Below are 19,139 nucleotides of genomic sequence, written 5' to 3'. Positions count from 1 at the left end.
AAGGTGGCTCAACATGACCTTCTCTAGGCATTTAGGGATAGGAAATAAAAGCTGGCCTTACCAGCAACACCCACATCCTGTGAATGAATAAATGATAACAGAAATTCCAGTGCAGCTGTGTATGGGCTTCTGCTCTGGAGGAAAATTGGCCTTTGAGGTACCAAAGAAATGCAAGAAGTAATTTGGGTGATCCTGGCAGAGATTCAGTTCACCAAGCCTACTGCCTGCTCCCCTTTTGTGCTTTCACAACAGGGGCTACTCCAAACTTTGTCTCCAGTCCCTCTCTTGCAGTCCACATTTGTGGCAGAAGCTGAACGAATTTAAATGAGTATTATGAGGTAACATCAGGTTATTTGTGGGCAGGCACAGGAAAGGCTTCAGAAGCAGTAGATTATGTTTTTGGCCTTTATCCGTTCATGATAATGCAACTCTACAGGCCTTTGCTGAGTGCTTCAGGTCTAGGTTAGCCCATCTTACTGAGGCTGCTGCACACGTTCTGCACAGTTTCCTTTGCGTTAGCTGGAAGAATTAGTGTGTGCTAGTTAATCCAGATGTACAGCCATCTTCAGGACTTTGTGCCTGATTATACAGTGAGCTAACTCTAGATTTTGCACCATTGTGTTATTAGCCCATAGATATTGCTCCCAATCTTCAGTGATGTTTTCATGTGTTTGTGTCATAGCATCTTATAGCACAAGAAGAGGCCATTCTGTCCATCATGCCTATGCTGGCTCTTTGAAAAAGCTATCCAATTTTGTTCAAATCCCCCCACCCACAACACTCTTCCACTCCACTTCCCCACCTCCATTCTTTTCCCATAGCCCTGCAAATATTTACTTTAAAGTATACATCCAATTCCCTTTTGGAAGTTATTATTGATTCTGTTTCAGCCAGTGCAATAACTCACTGTGCTTTTTTAAAAAAAACCTCCTCAACTTCCCCTGGTTTTTTTGCATATGGTCTTAAATCTATATTCCCTGGCCACTGACCTTCCTGCCAGTTACTTCTTATTTACTCCAGTAAAAGCCCTCATAATTTTGAGCACCTCTGTCAAATCTCCTCTTCACTAGAATGGAAACTGCAACTGTTTTCATTCAGTAACACTTCATTCAGTGAAGCTTCTTTCAAAGAATAGTGGCACTTGGGAGACATCAATCAGGAAATGGAAAGGATTGACCAGAGCTCCTGCTTCTGAATATCTCCCGATTGTCCCTGTCGAAAAATGTGTGTGTGTGTGTGTGTGTTTTGAACTCCTCCTCTTTAAAAGCTTTCCATTTCAACTTTCTACACATCCCAGCCACTATTGTCTGATGGTTAGTGCAGTTAACACCAACACCATCATACCAGCATTTTAAAAAATCCACACAATGTTGATATCGATTCTCCAGAATTTTACTGCTTCTAATGTACTGTTTGTTGTTAAATTCTATTTCTTTCAGTTAAAAGAGTGGAAAGCTTTGAAATCTGCTGTGAACTTAAGTGTCTGGAAAATGTTCTAAAGCGTCAGCTCCTCGACCATATATGTCAGATTATTGAAGACTCTGAACTTCATTCAGTCCTCAGTGACTTGGTAAGGTGAGGTTTTGATTAAAATATTAAACAGAAAGGATTGATTCCAGGTTTACTCCCTTATCTGTCTCAGTTGGTAGTGTCATGTCCCAAGTGTCTCTGGATTAGGGAAGAGATTAGGAGATGTTTCTGATCACTATCTGTTGTATGTGCCTGTATGCCATTGTAATGTAAGAGTACTCAGCAGAGCAAGGATTAACATGGGACTGGAGAATAGTAGCGCTCACGGTATGATGTATAGAGTCACATGGTATTAAACTCAGAGAGAACACTCTGGAAGCAGCCTACATGCATGGCAGCAGCACCGAGCATGGCATTAACTGGAATCTGTGCATTGTTAATGATTAACAATAAATGGTTCATGGTTAAACAAACAAGTTTCAAGGTCTCACCATTGAGGCATCAAACGAACCCTAACACAATACTATCCAGTAGCTCTATGTGGAAAGCATGTTTGTGGGGATATTCGGTGAGGACAGGATTGAGTTGGGTTGCAATGTTCCTCCAATAAGCTGCTAATATTGTTGTCTCGGTCGACATATGCAGACCAGGTCAGTGAACATCACCAAGATTTTTCAACCATAGTTGAACTCAATCCTGTCCTTCGCGAATGCCCATTCGCATAAGTTTTGATTCAGGGTCCCTAACTAATGATTAAGCCTGACTGATGTTGCCTCCAATTCTTACCCAGCTTACACACACTGAGGCTAATTCCAACATCCCAACCACTGTCTCCTTTGAGATTGCGTAGGTAACTTAGCAGAAGTAAAGATATACAGGAAGCTTCCCTTTTCAATTGCATTAGTGAAGGCTGCTCCCTCACATTGTCCTTTAGAATGGGGATGATTGATCAGTTATATGGAACAAATCCAAGGGCAGGATTTTCCATGCCCACTGGAGTCAGGCATCATGTTGGGCATGAGCGGACAAGATGACAAGAAGGCCAAAAATCGATTTCATGACTTCATAAACCCAGCTTGTCAGAATCGTCCCCCCCATGCTGGATCATCTGAACATGTTGGCGTGATTGTACTCCAACGTCTTTCGAACTGTACATAAACGATGTGTACCTGGTGGGTTGCACTTGGCTCAGAACTTTGAGGTCTGTTTCGGTCAGCACTCGCAGTCATCAGCGCCAGGCTTCACAGGCAGCACCACATCACTTTTAGGGGGGCTCATGGCAGGTGTCTACCCACCAGACTAGCTGTAAGGTGGAGGTGGCTTTTCAACAGCTTCAGGGCTAGGGCCTGTGTGGGGAAGGGGGAGAAGTGGCCTCAGGAAAGTGAAGAGGCTGCAGAGCAAGGGCTATATTGGGGAAGGGGAGTATCCCAGGGTGTGTGTGGGGGCACAGGTTGATCTGTGCAAGTGGCCTCAAGATGGTGAGGGCTGAGGAGGCAGTCTCCAGAGGAGATGAGGCCAGATGGTGATGTGAGATTGTGTGTGAGAGAGTGAATAGTGATGTCCCTTGAGCTGGCAGTAAGTGAGGTGCCAATGAATGTGTGATGGGCTTATGAGTGTGTGACTTTAGAGTGATGAGATGGTTGCCTTACCCTGGCGGCATGGATGAGATTATTCATCCTCTTTCTGCACTGGATGGCCAACCTCTTCTGTGCAGCCTTGGCACAGATCACCACTGCCACCGACTCCCAAGCCAGAGGGGTGAGATTGCTGGATCTCCTGTGGCCAAAGCAGTGATGGAGGACATCATGGCATGTCTCTGAAAGGCATTCCAGTGATGTGTCACTGAACTCTTCTTGGCTTACAGGGCCACGTCTTCACTGGAGCAGTCCTGGGCTGCAAGCATTGAGGACTGCGTGGGCGGCTGCAGTTTAGATATGACACCCAGAGTGAGGTAACAGCGTGGTGGGCAACTCAGAGGCAGCCTGCCAGTATGACGGCGTATTTCCTGTGGCTGCATAATTATTGAGGTGGGACTGGGGCAATACGGTGTGAAAAGCCACCACTGCTGCCGGCAGGTAAATGTCCTCTTTCCCGCTTGCTACCACACTTAGCGCAAATCTGGGACGGTTAGTTTTGCTAGTTTTATTAGAAGTATACAGTGACCAATCAACACTTCCATTTTGGGCACCCTAAATTGACATCAAATACTCCCCAGGGAAGGGTCAGTTGCATGTCTCCGGTGGTTAAGCACGGAATAAGACCCTGCCTACATTGTTGCAACAATGGGGCAGGATTTGTTGAAAAAAATAATGGTGTTTGAATGACTCATGCCATTATCAATGTGCCGATCAGCAAGCAACCTGTGGTGAGGAAAGGATACCTTGTGAGTTGTGACGTGCCAGGAGTTGCTGGACAATTTACAGCGTTATACCACTAGTTTCACGAAAATTGAATCTCGCATTTAACCACCTTGTGAGTTTTGTGAAGCTTCTGCATTTTTACATTAAGTGCCCATTAATCTCATCACAGAATGTTAAATCTAGTGATTAATACCACAGGTATCCTTTTAATTTCAAGATAATTGTTAATGACTGCTAACCAATTCCTCTGGCCCAGAAAGTGAACAATTAAATTAGGATTTAATAGTCATTGGTGTAATAGACTAGTGAATTGTCATTGCTGGATGTTTTAATGATGGGGAATTTACATGTAACAATATTTTCTTACTTTTCCTCTCTGTAAGTCCAAACTGTTTTTATCTCCTGTATTTCTCTTCCTGTACCTGATTTGATATTGAATTCACCCACTGTAATTCACCCTCCTTCTCGGTTCTCCCTTTGTTTCTATCTCAATCCCTAAATCTCTTTGTTTAAGGAGATAAACTGTTCTGCTGTTCACCAAGGTCCCACATGCCCTGTTATCCTTACCACGCTATTATTAGTTTGTATTCCTATCAACTTAGAGGGCAAAAAATAAGCTGAAGGGTGAAGGAGAAAGTCTAATGAACTGGGCATGTTGCAAGATTCTCAGCTCCAATATACCGTCACTGTATAAAGGTGCGTTCTACTTCATTGGTTATGACGTGTTTTGGGAAATGCAGAGGTTCTGAAAGGCATCATATAAATTAAATCTCTTTCTTTCATTCATTACATTTAGGACCTGAATCCACAGCAGAAAGCAGCCCACAATTCAACATATGCAACATGTGCATTTTACAAGATCAGTGAGCACTTTTACTCAGCCAGTCATATGGTCTTGCTAACTAAAATTGTCAATTGCATATGTTGAATGCAGATCCTCTGCATTTCCCAAAACACGTCATAACCAATGAAGTACAATCACTAATGATAGTGTAGGAAAACACAGCAGCTACATCAAGGTCCCACTAACAGCAGTGAGATAAACTACCAGGTTTTACTGAAGTGGTTGAGTGATGAACGTTGGCTAGCATACAGGGAGAACGTCTCCACTCCTAGTGACCTGGGATATTTCACATCCCCCTGGCCAGCAAGACAAAGCCTTGGTTTAATGCCTCATTTAAGAGACTCTCTTGGTACCACACTAAAGTGTCACCCTGGATTATGCACTAAAGTCCTGGAGTAATGTTTGAATTTATGACCATCTTACTTAGAGGTGAGAGTGCTACCACTGAACCAGGGTTGACACTTAATTTAACTTGCTCACAGCCAGGCACTTGCATTCCACCAGCATCAGCCAAACTGTTTACTAATCTATCGTGTCACTCTCTGTCCAAGAATAGTGTGGCTGTAGTTTAGGAGACAGTCACATTCCCCAATTTTTAACTGTGGAAACCAGATAATTTCACAAGGATCACAGCTTCTTTGTGACATAATTATTGGGTTTCTTGTCTGTTGTTGGAACACCCATCCATGCCCTTGATATCTCCGGGTTCAATTATTTCAATGCTGTCCTGGATAACCTTTCATCTTCCACCTTCCAGCTCCTCCAAAACCCTGCTGCCTGTATCTTATCCTACACCACGTTCTCCTAACCTATTGCTATTGTGCTCATTGACTTACACTGCCACCAACATATTTCATTTAAAATTCTGATCCTTGTGTTCAAGTCCCTCCATAGCCTCAACCTGCCTATCTCTGTAACCTTCTCCAGGCCTGCAACACTTTGAGGCCTCAGCTTTCCTCTAACTCTGGCCTCTTGTAAATCCAGTACTTTTGTTGCTCCTCCATTAGTGGTCACACCTTCAATCATTTAGTCCCTAAACTCTGCATTCCCTTCCTAAGTCACTCTAGCTCCCTCTACTTGTTTAAGGTTTTCCTTATAATTCACCATTTTGACCAAGTTTTTAGTTACCTCCTATTATGTCCTTTGGCTCAATTTTTGTTTGGTTACACTTCTGTGAATCTCCTTGGGGATCTTTCCTCCTCCTCCAGGCACTATGCCCTAAGAGGACATTGGCAACCATGGACTGCCATTGGATTTGTCCCTGATAATGCTTGGCAAAGTATTGCAGTCGTTTGCCATTGCCTTCTGCATGACTGACCAGTAAATTCCCCACTCTTGACTGTCTGCCATTCAGCATATTGGAAGGATTTACAGGTAAATAATCCACCTGTTTGGCTACATTATGCCTGCACCTTCCATGACCATCAAGTCCCAAAGTGGGACTTGAGCCTGGAGCAGATCTTGTCCAGAGGTAGGGACACCAACGCACTGAACCACAAGACCTTGGGATGTTTATGCACATTAAAACATTATTTAATTAGCAAGACATTGTGGAATTGGTCATGTTTTTCATTTACGCTCTTTTGTTTCCCAGCTCTGTGATGCTTGTGCTGGAATCAAATATAAACTCTCAGATTTGAATAAATTTGATACAAAAGGAAGAGAATGTGCAGAGAACCTGCTGGGCATCTGCAGTGAGGCTCAGTTGCAGAACGCTGTTGAGAACAAGCTTCTTAAAGCAGTTTGTCTTCTCATTGCAGCATTGGAAGGTAAGGAACCAAATCTGAACCTTCAGCGTGGACCAACCAACCAACATCTAACCCTTCTTACTTTGAACTATCCTAGAATAGGTGCAGATAGACACAGTCTTCTACAAAGGGAAAGTTGTAGCATACGGTAATGTAATCATTATGTTCCTGAGCTACAGGCCTGCAATAATAATCCAGAGAACAAGAGTTCAAATTTTTTCCAGGCAGATTGAGTTTGAAAAAGAAAATTCAAAGATGTCACATTAGCATAAAATCTCAACTGGTTCATAAAGTCCTTATGGGGATGAAAATTTGCCATCCTTACCTGGTATGGCCTGACTCCAGTCAGACTCCAACACGGTTGACTCTTAACTGTCCATTACTGTAACCTGAAACGGTTACCAGCCCTCTGTCATGACGTACTCACAAGATTGCAGGATGGGAATTAATTGACACTCTTTGACACCAGAGAGTGAATTTAAAAACCCTTTGATTTTTGGAAGCTTGATTTTAAACCCCAGCCTCTCTACCCCACCCAACCGGACAGGAGATGGCCAAGCACAGGATTGAAATCTTGAAATTTGAAAGGTTGCTCCACTTTTGTGGACTTGTTTTTAGTTGTTTCTGGGATGTGAGCATCACTGTCTAGCCCATCCCTCGTTGCCCATCCCTAATTGCCCTTGAGAAGGCGCTGATGAGCTACCTTCTTTTACCATTGCTGTCTATGTGATGTAGGTACACCCACAATGTTGTCAGGGAGGGAGTTCCAAGTTTTTGACTCAGCAACAGTGAAGGAATGATCGATGTAGTTCCAAGTCAGGATTACTTGCAGCTGGTGGTGTTCCGATGTGTCTGCTGACCTTGTCCTTCAAGGTGATAGTGTTTAAAATGTGGTGTCGACGGAGCTTTGGTGAGTTGCTGCATGGCATCTTGTAGATAGGGCAGCAGTATATAGTAATGGCTATGACTTAGACCTTTGGCAAAACTCCGTCTAAAAGCAGACGAGGAGCCACTTAGGATACAGAAGTGCACATATAGAAAGTCTAAGAGGAAGTACCTTACCCTCGAATCTTTGCAAACATTCTCTTCTCTTATTTTCAGATCTGCCACCAGCAGCGCTGCAATTGTTAGTTCAGAGTTTGAAGATGCAGATCCTACCGCAGCAACTTAACATGGTAAGAAATGAACTAAGACTGTAAAAGGGGAGGAGGCAAATAAATACATTTGGATGAGAGAATTCCCAGGGGTGAACTAAACTGGAAATATTGAACATGTGGGAATTAATAAAACAGAAAATAATGAATACCTGAGAATAAATTAAAAGGGGAAATATGGGATTGAATAATGGAGAATTGAAATAAATTAAAATGGGAATAATTGATACCTGAGTGGGCAATGAAAAAGAATAATATAGACTCAACAATTAATTAAATAGAGATAAATAAAGATCATGAATTGCAATCGAAATTCTAGATACCTGGGAATGAATTCAAAGGGAAATAAGAATGACATAATGCATCATGTTGGGAACAATGAATATCTAAGAGTGAACTAAATTGAAAACAATGGATAAGTAGGTGTGATATCCAGGTAAACAAAATTCAGCAGCTCAGACAGTTCAATAACTGTGGAGAATGACTGTACTGGGCTGCCTCTGAGAGCAAGAGTGCCTTCTGAGAGGGGTGGTATGAGTTTCTCATGAATCCAAGTGCTGAATGAAAATGGCAGCGAGCAGCAGCAGCAGTCATTGCTGGCACTGAGGTTGGATCTGCCACTTGGTGTCTGGCTGTGGTTAGGTTTATTGCTCAGCTTAGCCAATGAATAAATAAATGTACTTGGCTGCATCCTTCATAACTGCAATGGTGTTTCAATGCTGGACCAGCCTGTAAGTCTTGCTTGTGGAATTGAAAAATTGCAACCCTTTCATTTCCCTGTTTGTCCTTTCTGAAGGTCACCAACATCATCAATGATCTAGAGTATAGCCAAGTAGGCCAGCTTCTGAAAGTGGATACCCGAGGTTTGCCTGAGGCTGCATTTGGAATAACGGCAGGGATTCTGAATGAAATCGGAATTCAGATGGAGAGAGAGGGCATTCGAAAGATGAGAGAAACAAGTCTCTGTGAACTGTCCATCGCTTTGTACTGTCTGGAAGCACTGAGCAACCATTAAAAGGGTGAATCGGACAGACTTAACGCACTGATTTGTCTTTTTTATTGCAGCGATCTCAGAGAAGATCCACATGCATTTATTTCCATTGATTCTACCTTCATTTACATGCTTTGAGATAATAATCTGCATGTCTCTCATAGATACCATTTTATCCATACTGAGAGATTACCGATGGACAAATTTCATTTGCATTGCTTAGGAAAGTACAAAACAGGTAAGCAATCTGCAAAAGGCAAATAGGTTCATCAACTCAGAATTACAAAGGAACTACAGCACAGAAACAGGCTATTCAGCCCAAAGAGCCATTCTGGCATTTATGGACCACCGAGTCTCCCTCCATACTTCCTCACCAAATTCCATCAGCCTCTGTTCCCTTCTCTCTCATATGTTTCCCCTTAAATACCTCAATGCTATTCACCTTAACCACTCGCTGCTTGCAACAGTGAGTTCCACATTCTGACCACTCTCTGAATTTAGATGTTTTCAATTCATTTTCCAGGACATTCATTGGAATATCAGAATAATTTTCCATTAGTATTGCTGAAAAAAGAGACATGCTGCCAAATCTTTTCACCTTGCACTAATCAGAACAGACACAAGAATGCCAAATTTCAAAGAAAGCAACAATTTATACTGCATGAAAAAAGGGTGCAGATGGGTTGGCAGTCAACTTGCTGACCAATTTGCACCCTTTTCTCGTGCGGTATAAATTGTTGTTCACATTGAATGTCTCACCCAGCTGCACTCAGCTTGTTCAGTTCTATTTACTTGCATTCTTAAATTGCAAATTTGAAACTTGTGCCCAATATTGCTCAGATGTTAAATTTTGTTTGCTAACTTCAGTTCTATTAATTCATGGGATGTGGTCATCACAGGCAAGGCCGCTCCTTATTGCCTATCCCTAATTTCCCTTGAGAAAGTGATAGTGGGTCAACTTCTTCAAAGCTGAGCAGATTTTCAGGGGACAGTTAAGAATCAACCATGTTGCCATGGATCTGGGGCCACATAGGCCAGACCAGGCTAGAATGGTAGATTTTCTTCCCTAAAAGGACATTAGTAATCCAGATGGATCTGTAGTTACGCGGTCATCATTACTGACACTAACTTTTTATTCCAGATTTATTTAATTAACTGAATTTAAATTCCTCAGCTGCATAGTGGGATTTGAACTCATGTCTCTGGAATACCAGGACCAGGCCTCGGGATTAGTAGCTGAATTTTACACCTCCCTGAGGGAAGGATGAAAGGCTGGCAGGGCGTAAAGTTGGGTGCCATGGCACTGGCGCCATGTCTATTACCTGCCCATCCCCTCCCACCCCTGCAAATGTTACCTGTGGTGAGGGATACCGGTCTTCAAGCTGCCAGATTTAACTTGGCGCTATAATAGCTGGACCAATGGGAGGATGGGGGTGGGGTGTGGGTGGGGCGGTGCAGGGTTCCTCCTGTTTGGGCACCCTGTACCCGTTAGAGGTACTCTTTTCAGGGCATTCCCAGAAATGCGCATGTTTCCTCTCCCTCCCACCACCACCCCCATCCCACCTGACCCCCAACCCCTCGCTGGGCTCCATGGCTCCTTAGTGTTGGGAACTGCCTGTAGTCCAAGCAGTGGCTATTTGATTGGCTGCTAGCTCTTGGAGGCGGGGCTTCCTCTGCAATGGTGGCAGAAGGTTCACCTCAAGACTGTTGGCGGTTAAATGGCTGTTAGGACAAGCTGGTCAAATGCAGGCTGACTCGCCTTTAACATGCACTGGGAGTGGTGTGGGCTAGGGAACCGTGCTTCCCACATAAAATTCAGCCCATGAGCACTATACTACCGACCTCCGAGTGGCCTAACAAGCCACTCAGTTGTATTCGAGGAGCTGAATTACTGCTATCTTTTTTAGGTCAACTAGGGATGGTCGATAAATACTGGATGGTACGTGATGCCCACATCCCATGAATGAATAAAAATAAACCCAGCAGAGACTGAGGACTGAAGCTAGCGCATGCTGGTCTCACACACACAATATGTGATAGTGGACAATTAATTTTGTATGTTTACAACTGTTCTACATTTCAATTCTAGTCTTTTTGTACATTTATATGACAGCACAGTGTTATTCATATGTTTACCAGCAAATTAAAAGCTTTACTTGTTGAAACCATAGGCAAATTCAGGAAGAGTGACAAACCCACTGAGAGGGGAAGAATAGGAGAAGGAAGCCTTTGCATCATGAGCAAATGCTGCAAATTATTGGAGAGAGAATAAGAAAAGCAAATGCTTAATATAAGGGACTGAGAACAAATGGGTTTTAGGACCGTGAAGGGCAGAATTTTCTTGACTCCGGGGTAGTGGGAGTGGAGTTGGGCAAGGATGTGAAAATAGCCATGTTGGGACAGATTCCTGGTGCATTCACCCCATCCAGGGTGTTTCCCTGGGGTGGTCAGGGATGTGAGAGTCTGCCTACTGCAAGGCAACAAGCAGCCAATCCACATATTTAAGGCAAAAGCAAAATACCGCAGATGTTGGCAATCTGAAATAAAAGCAGAAAATGGAAATGCTCCACAGGACTGGCAACATCACTGGAGAGAAACAGAGTTAACAGTTCAATGTTAATTCTCTTTTGCTCTCCCAACAGGTGCTGCCTGACATGCAGACTATTACCAGCATTTTCTGTTTTTACTGCTTATTTAAGGCTCCAACTAGGGGCCAGTTATATCACCTGCTGGAATTTTGCCTCCCCTGCCCTCACTCCGTGCAGAGGCCACCAGGTCCACAGAGGCAGCCTCTCTGTTGGGGGGTGCCAGCAGAACTGGAGACTCCGTTCCCCAAAGAGCTTGGGGGGTGAGGGGTGAGGGGCTGCTGGGGACGCTGGTGTCAAAGGCAGCGCCTGTGGCTCAAACACTGCTGCCGGATTGGTTTCTGATCCAATCGGGGTGGGGGTGGGGTGGTGGGGGGTGAGGTGGCGGGGTTCTGCCTGCTTGGCTCCCCTAAAACATTTAATTATTTTTCACCCTTCTTTCATTTGGATGTGCCGTTGTTTTCTCCTATCCGCACGAGGTGCACCTACCCTCCTCTCTCGGTGGGGCTGCCAAGGCTCTAGAAGTGCAGGATGTAATTGGGCTGGCAGCATTGGGAGCCTGCAGAGGCAAACTCAGAGAGGGCCAATTAGGAGGCCACTTCCCTGAAAAATAGCTCCCCTGGTCTGGATCCTGGCAAGTGTGGTCCCGGGACCACCATTTCATCCTGACATCAGAGTCCTGCAAGCCACAGGAAATTCTGCCTTAAGAGTCTGCATTCTGTGATAGGATGCTGCCTATTATTGCTGACCCTTGCTGACATAATTTAACAGCTAGTAGTCACCATAAGGTGCCTCAACTGAGGGCCCAATATTCACACTTGAGTCTGGTGTGTGAGTGTGGGTGTGGGTGTATTGTTTAACTTTGAGGAGAATTTCCAGCTGAACTCAATCCTGTCCTCACCACAATTTAATTTGTAAATTGATGAGCAAATGACTTAAACCTCATGAGTGGATATAATAAACCTGAGATAAATAGTGGGGAAAAAAATTATCAGAAATTTCTCCAGCTTGTGGCACACCCCTTTCAATACAAGGAAACAACACAAATTCCTTCAAGATACAGACAAATATACATTTTCCAGCAATTAAAAAAAGCTACATTTACATTGCATTTTTATGACCCCAGGGCATTCCAAAGCACTTTATAGCCAATGAAGAACTAATGAATTGTGGTCACTGTTGTATGTTAGGGAAAGGTGGCAACTTTCACACAGAAAGCTCCCAGACATTCAACAGAATAAAGGAACAGATCATCTATATTTTTAGTGTTGTTGGTTGAGGGATTAATTTTGACAAGGACATTGGGAAGAACTCTCTTGTAATACAAATAGCTGCTTAGTATTACAGAACTTGAATATTGCCGAAAAAAGAGACATATCTTGCACTCAAATGCAAGAATACCAAATTTCAAATGATCATAATTTAAATTACAGGATAAAAGGACACTGATTGGTTGGCAAGACCCCATGGCAATGCCTCGGCCAATCAGTCAACTTACCAACCAATCAGCACCCTTTTCTCCTGTTGTATAAATTGTTGTGATCATTTGAAATTTGGATTCTTGCGTTCGGCCTGATGAGTGCAAGATGAAAAGCTTCGGGAAGTAGTTAATAATCCCAAGGCACTTTATTGGAGTGTCACCAATAAAATTTGAAACAGAGCCACATAAGGAGATATATAGCCACATAGGACAAGTGACCAAAAGCTTGATCAAAGAGATAGGTTTTAAGGAGTGTTTTAAAAGAGCAGAGGTAGAGAAGTGGAGATGTTTGGGGGGGCGCTCCAAAGCTTAGAGCCCAGGCAGCTGAAAGAAAGCTTCAATAATACACCACTTGGAGGACGCACCAAGGGTGAAAAGGGCTTAGGATGTGCTCGGGGTGGGGGACTTCAATGTCTATCACCAAGATTGGCTTGGTAGCACCAGTACAGGTCGAGCTGGCCGAGTACTAAAGGACATAGCTGCGAGACAGGGTCTGCAGCAGGTAGTGAGGGAACCAACAAGAGGGAAAAATATAGTTGACCTCATCTACACCAACCTGCCTGCCGCAGATGTATCTATCCACAACAGCATCGTAGACAAGTGTTGTGTGGCATTACCATCGTGCTAAATGGGATAGATTTCGAACAGATCTAGCAACTCAAGACTGAACATCCATGAGGCGCTGTAGGACATCAGCAGCAGCAGAATTGTACTCAACCACAATCTGTAATCTCATGGCCCAGCATATCCCCCACTCTAACATTACCATCAAGCCTAGTTCAACACTAGTTCAATGAAGACTGCAGGAGGGCATGCCAGGAGCAGCACCAGGCATACCTAAAAATGAGGTGTCTACCTAGTGAAGCTACAACACAGGACTACTTGTGTGTCAAATAGCATAAGCAGCAAGTGATAGACAGAGCTAAGCGATCTGCAACCAACAGATCAGATCTAAGCTCTGCTATCCTGCCACATCCAGCTGTGAATGGTGGTGGCCGATTAAACAACTCACTGAAGGGGGAGGCTCCACAAATATCTCCATCCTCAATGATGGAGGAGCCCAGCACATCAGTGCAAAAGATAAGGCTAAAGTGTTCGCAACAGCCTTCAGCCAGAAGTGCCAAGTGGATGATCTATCTCAGTCTCCTCTGGAGGTCCCCAGCATCACAGGTGCCAGTCTTCAGCCAATTTTATTCACTCCACATGATATCAAGAAACAGTTGAAGGCACTAATACTGCAAAGACTATGGGCCCTGATAATATTCTGGCAATAGTATTGAAGACTTGTGCTCCAAAACTTGCTGAGCACTTAGCCAAGCTGTTCCAGTACAGGTACAAGACTGGCATCTTCCTGGTTATGTGGAAAATTGTCCAGGTATGTCCTGTACACAAAATAAGGACAAATTCAACCCCACCAACTATAACCCCATCAGCGACAGAAGGGGTCATCAATAGTGCTATCAAGGGCACTTTTTTAGCAATAACCTGCTCACTGATGCCCAGTTTGGTTTCTGCCAGGGCCACTCAGCTCCTGACCTCATTACAGCCTTGGTTCAAATGGGGAAAAAAGAGCTGAACTCCAGAGGTGAGATGAGAGTAACTGCCCTTGACATCAAGGCAGCATTTGACCGAGTGTGGCATCAAGGAGCCCTAGCAAAACTGGAGTCAATGGCAATAAAGGGGAAAACTCTCTGCTGGCTGGAGTCATATCTAGCACAAAGGAAGATGGTTGTGATTGTTGGAGATCAATCATCTCAGTTTCAGATCATCACTGTAGGAGTTCCTCAGGGTAGTGTCCTATGCCCAACCATCTTCAGCTGCTTCATCAATGACATTCCTTCCACCATAAGGTCAGAAGTGGGGATGTTCGTTGATGATTGCACAATGTTCAGCACCATACACAACTCCTCAGATACTGAAGCAGTCCATGTCCAAATGCAACAAGACCTGGACAATATCCAGGCTTGGGCTGACAAGTGGCAAGTAACATTTGCACCACACAAGTATTAGGCAATGACTATTTCCAACAAGAGAGAATCTAACCATCACCTCTTGACATTCAATGGCATTACCATTGCTGGATCCTCTGCTATCAACATCCTGGGGATTACCATTGATCAGAAACTGGGCTAGCCGTGTAAATACTGTGGGGAGCAGGTCAGAGGCTAGAAATTCCGCGATGTGTAACTCACCTCCAGACTCCCCAAAGCCTGTCCACATTCTACAAGACACAGTCAGGAGTACGATGGAATATTCTCCACTTGCCTCCAACAACACTCAAGAAGCTTGATACCATCCAGGACAAAGCAGCCCGCTTGATTGGCATCCCTTCCACAAACATTCACTCCCTCCACCACCGATGAACAATGGCAGTGGTGTGTGCCATCTACAAGGTGAACAGCTGGAATTCACCAAGGCTCCGTAGACAGCACCTTCCAAACCCACAATTGCTGCCATCTAGAAGGACAAGGGCAGCAGGTGCATGGGAATACCACCACCTGGAAGTTCCCCTCCAAGACACTCACCATCCCGACTTGGTAATATAAGGCTGTTCCTTCACTGTTGCTGGGTCAAAATCTTGGAACTCCATCTCTAACAGCACTGTGGATGTACCTACACCAGCGGTTCAAGAAGGCAGCTCACCACCATCTTCTCAAGGGCAATTAGGGATGGACAATAAATGCTGGCCCAGCCAGCAATGCCCAGAAATGTAAATGAATAAAAAAAAATAACGGAGTGATTAAAATTGAGGCCAGCATTAGGGAATTGCAGGCATCTCAGAAGGTTGTGAGGAAATTGCAGAGATGTGGGAGGGTGAAACCATGGACGAACTTGAAAACAAAATCACGGCATTGCTGGGCCTGGAGGCAATGTAGGTCAGCCAGCACAGGAGTGATGGATGAATGGGATTTGGTGTGATAAGGTCACAAGCAGCTGAGTTTTGGATGATCTCAAGTTTACGGAGGGTACAACATGGGAGATGGCCGCTCATGTTGCACAGTAGCCTGTGTCCCTGTTTCTGGGCCAGGAGCTCTGAGTTCAAGTCCCACTTCAGGGGACGATGGCCACAGAAGGTGAGTTCAAAACTTGGCTAAACAGGTTGATTATCAGCCTATAAATCCTTCCAATAGGGCTGATGGTAGGAGTCAGAGTTTCCTGATCAGCCATACCACAGTAAGCAATGGCAAACCACTGCAGTACTTTGCCAAGCATAATCATGGACCAAACCAATGGAAGTCCATGGTCGTCAATGCCCTCTTCCGGCATGGTACCTGAAGGAGTGTGACTCTGTAACGACACTACAGGTTTATTTGCAAAGATTTCCTCTGGTTTTTTTCAGATTAAACAGCAAAACACTTTTAAAAAAGAACCCGATTCTGATTTTGTTACAAATCGCAAAACTATTTACAATTTTGTTACACATTGTGTTCAGAGTAGTTCTTAGCGCCACATTCCTATAACTGAAAAATATGAAACATTAACCAGATCTTTAAAAAAATTGTTTATTCTTATACGCATAATTTCAGTTTGATCTGTAAGTGCTTTCTTTACAAGTAGGCAAGACAGAGAAAAGCTGACGAACACTGCGTATCTACACCCATAGACTCAAATTAAATCATAATGAGAAAAAGCATTCTTTGTACAAAAGTTTTTTAAAAATGTGGAAATTATTTCCTAAATGCAACAATGAAATTAAAAACTGATAGAAATAACTGATCCATTTTATGTTACAATTTAAATTCTACAGCAAAAAAAAGGATACAACTCTAAAAAGGCATCAGACCGGTGTGGAAGTATTCCCCTTCAACAATAGCTTAATAATGCTCCATCTGTTGGTAGTGTATGAAGTTGCAGTCATGAATCCCCAGAGAGGTGGTACACAGCAGCTTAAGGTGTTTCCCCAAACAGATGGAGGCAAAGGGAATAAAGAATGTTAGTGTATCCCACCCCATCAATCTTCAGGTTGCTCTTGCTTCTGTCCTCCTGGTTCAGGGTGGCATCAAGATTGAGTGAGGAGCCAGTGATCTGTCTGTTATCCGAAATAGGCAGTGAGGTGGGAAGTCTTACAAATGGAGGGGAAATTAATAAATATTTCAGAATTGGAGGGTGACGGTGAGTAGTGTTATTACAGGTTGCTAGTTTCACATTAATAATGAAGCAATTGGTCTTTACCAAAGTCAGGTTTAAAACCTAAGCCATCTGTATCTTGCCAAAAGAGGGAGCCAATGTCCTATGTCACCATCTATTACAGTAATGTAAATACTGAAGGCATTAGAATTAGATCTTCAGTTAAATGAATCATACTGGGTACAAGCAGAAATGAGGATATTCCCGAGAAAGACCAGTACACATGTATCACTCCCACCCTCTCCACTTCCCCATTCTGTTTTTGGCCTGTGTGTTGTTTGACAGTATCTCTTGGTTTCTGAACACATGATCCCATGGTTTCGTTAAATGGAAGATGACAAAAAGTAATAGTCCTAGAGAGCTTGCAGGCATTCTGTGTTCTCTGCTCAAGGTCCTACATCAGTGCACAAAACTCTTGAAAGAATACTGGGCACACACCACAAGGGTTCCTTGGCTGCAGCAGTCCAGTGTAATATATTGAATGCGTGAATGGAATAGGTCTAAAGCCAGGCCTAGGTCACTTTGAGGTCAGCTTTTCTAGCGCACATTCAGCGGTATGTGGCAGATCTCTTTTGGTAGGTTGGTGGTTCTACACAGTGAGTTCAGATCAGTAGTGGCACAGCCACATACACTTTCAACGCCATTGGCTAGCATTGCAGACTGGAAGCGGAGCAGAACATTCCATGGTTATGGGTCCTTGGGCTCTAGTCTGTAAGAGAGGTCGTAAAGTAACTGCTGATTGTCGATCACATGGAGCTGACGGATGTATGCCTTAATCTCAATGTGGTTTGCAGCAGCTTCAGCTTCTGGCTCTGGCAAGGAAAAGAGAAAGCTATTAGTAAGAGAATAGAAATTCTCGGTGCCAAGAGGCTGATCAACAATTGTGGCTCAGTTGGTCGCACTCTCACCTCAGAGTGAGGAAGGTTGTGAGTTCAAGTCCCGCTTCAAGGCTCGAAGCACAAAATCTAGGCTGACACTCCCAGTGCAGTACTGAGGGAGTGCTGCATCATTGGAGATGCCATCTTTTAGATGAGACATTAAACAAAGGACCTGTCTACCCTCTCGTTTGGATTTAAACAGTTCAATGATACTATTTCAAAGGAGAGCAGTGTCTAACCAATATTTATCCTTCAATAAGCATCACTAAAGACAAATAATCAGATCAATATCACATTGCTGCTTGTGGGAACTTGCTGTGTGCAAATTGGCTGCTGCCTTTCTGACATAATAACAGCGACTATGCTTCAAAACTACTTCACTGGCCCAAAAACACTCTGGGGAGCCCTGAGGCTGTGAAAGGTGCTATAGAAATGCAAGTTTGTTTATTTTCTTCCTTTTTTTTAAGGTACCTAATGCATCACCCAGTAACAAGCTGAGCGACACAAACTTGGCAAGGCCCAACCTCTTTCTCAGTCTGTGCTGCTTTCGATGCTCATTGCCAATATAGTCACGGGGGGGTATACAGGTTCTCTCAGCAATCCCTGGGTCAGGGAGGAGAAATATCAGCTTCAGGCTCTCCCAATATTTATTACCCATTTACCCTTTCTAGCACTAGGGTGTAAGGCGTGATTTCAATGTCTCTCATAGCTGATAGCCTACCAATTCTCTTACCTGCAGTTCTTACTCAGGTAAGATAGAGCTGGAATGAGGCAAGAGCCAGCACCTTCAGCAATGGGACATTTGTCACACCATTGTTAATATCACAGGTCTATTGATTTTTTTATTTATTTGCTTTTCCAGCATTTTTTACTGCTGATTCACTGTTTACGGAGTTCTCAGAACAGATTTAATCTCCCCCTTTCAAAATGCTGGATTGTCAACTTCGCGGAGTTATGGTACCAAAATGTTTACGATACTGGGCGAGGGATCTTAAGGTCTTGAGATCAAATCCCACTGTACAAGCTGGGAAATCTGGTCATTTGTAGGCTGGTGCCAGACAAAATGAATATGGAGGCTGTCAGGTGGTTGTAAATACTCAGTTAGTTCACTTCAGGGAAGGGAAACTGCCACCCTCTACCTGGTCCAGCCTCCTTCTGTCTCCAGTCACAGTGGCTGACTGTTCAGGCTCTCTTAAGTAGCCCAGCTAACCACTTAGCTGTATAAACCTTCTACACTACCACCTTCTCAGGCAAGAGTGGCCTTAGCAGTATAATTCACATTCTGAGAACAAGTCTTATTCTAAAAAGGGCAGCTCCTCATCTCAACATCAAGTACACCAACCTGGTCTGGGTCTGGGTCTGGACAAACCCATTAATCTTAGTCACTCTAAGGGAGAGAAAAACCAGACAGGCAGAGTTATTTATTTAGAACAAATGTAAGTTGGGTGTGTGTCGCCAAATCACTAACCCTAAGGATGACATCTACTGTTCCCGCTAGAGT

The 19,139-nt window shown here is 43.8% G+C and overlaps 2 protein-coding genes across 12 annotated transcripts in view; one reads left to right on the top strand and one right to left on the bottom strand.

Moving 5' to 3' along the window:
* LOC121269111 (gasdermin-A2-like) overlaps positions 1-8,609 on the top strand; it is a 60,312-nt gene extending 51,703 nt beyond the window's left edge. For all 6 annotated transcript variants that reach the window (XM_041173577.1, XM_041173578.1, XM_041173580.1 and 3 more), the window contains exons 7-10: positions 1,440-1,570; positions 6,269-6,443; positions 7,524-7,597; positions 8,373-8,609. In XM_041173577.1, coding sequence (XP_041029511.1) covers positions 1,440-1,570; positions 6,269-6,443; positions 7,524-7,597; positions 8,373-8,591 — 599 coding nt within the window. In that variant the 3' untranslated portion in view covers positions 8,592-8,609. The remainder of the gene's footprint in view (positions 1-1,439; positions 1,571-6,268; positions 6,444-7,523; positions 7,598-8,372) is intronic.
* Positions 8,610-16,121: 7,512 nt separating this feature from the next.
* Positions 16,122-19,139, bottom strand: part of rapgefl1 (Rap guanine nucleotide exchange factor (GEF)-like 1) — a 79,227-nt gene continuing 76,209 nt past the window's right edge. For all 6 annotated transcript variants that reach the window (XM_041217619.1, XM_041217616.1, XM_041217618.1 and 3 more), the window contains one exon: positions 16,122-17,572. In XM_041217619.1, coding sequence (XP_041073553.1) covers positions 17,448-17,572 — 125 coding nt within the window. In that variant the 3' untranslated portion in view covers positions 16,122-17,447. The remainder of the gene's footprint in view (positions 17,573-19,139) is intronic.

The sequence above is a fragment of the Carcharodon carcharias genome, chromosome 23 (assembly GCF_017639515.1).
Source record: "Carcharodon carcharias isolate sCarCar2 chromosome 23, sCarCar2.pri, whole genome shotgun sequence".
NCBI classification, from domain to species: domain Eukaryota; kingdom Metazoa; phylum Chordata; class Chondrichthyes; order Lamniformes; family Lamnidae; genus Carcharodon; species Carcharodon carcharias.
This window is presented reverse-complemented; position numbering and strand designations above follow the sequence as displayed.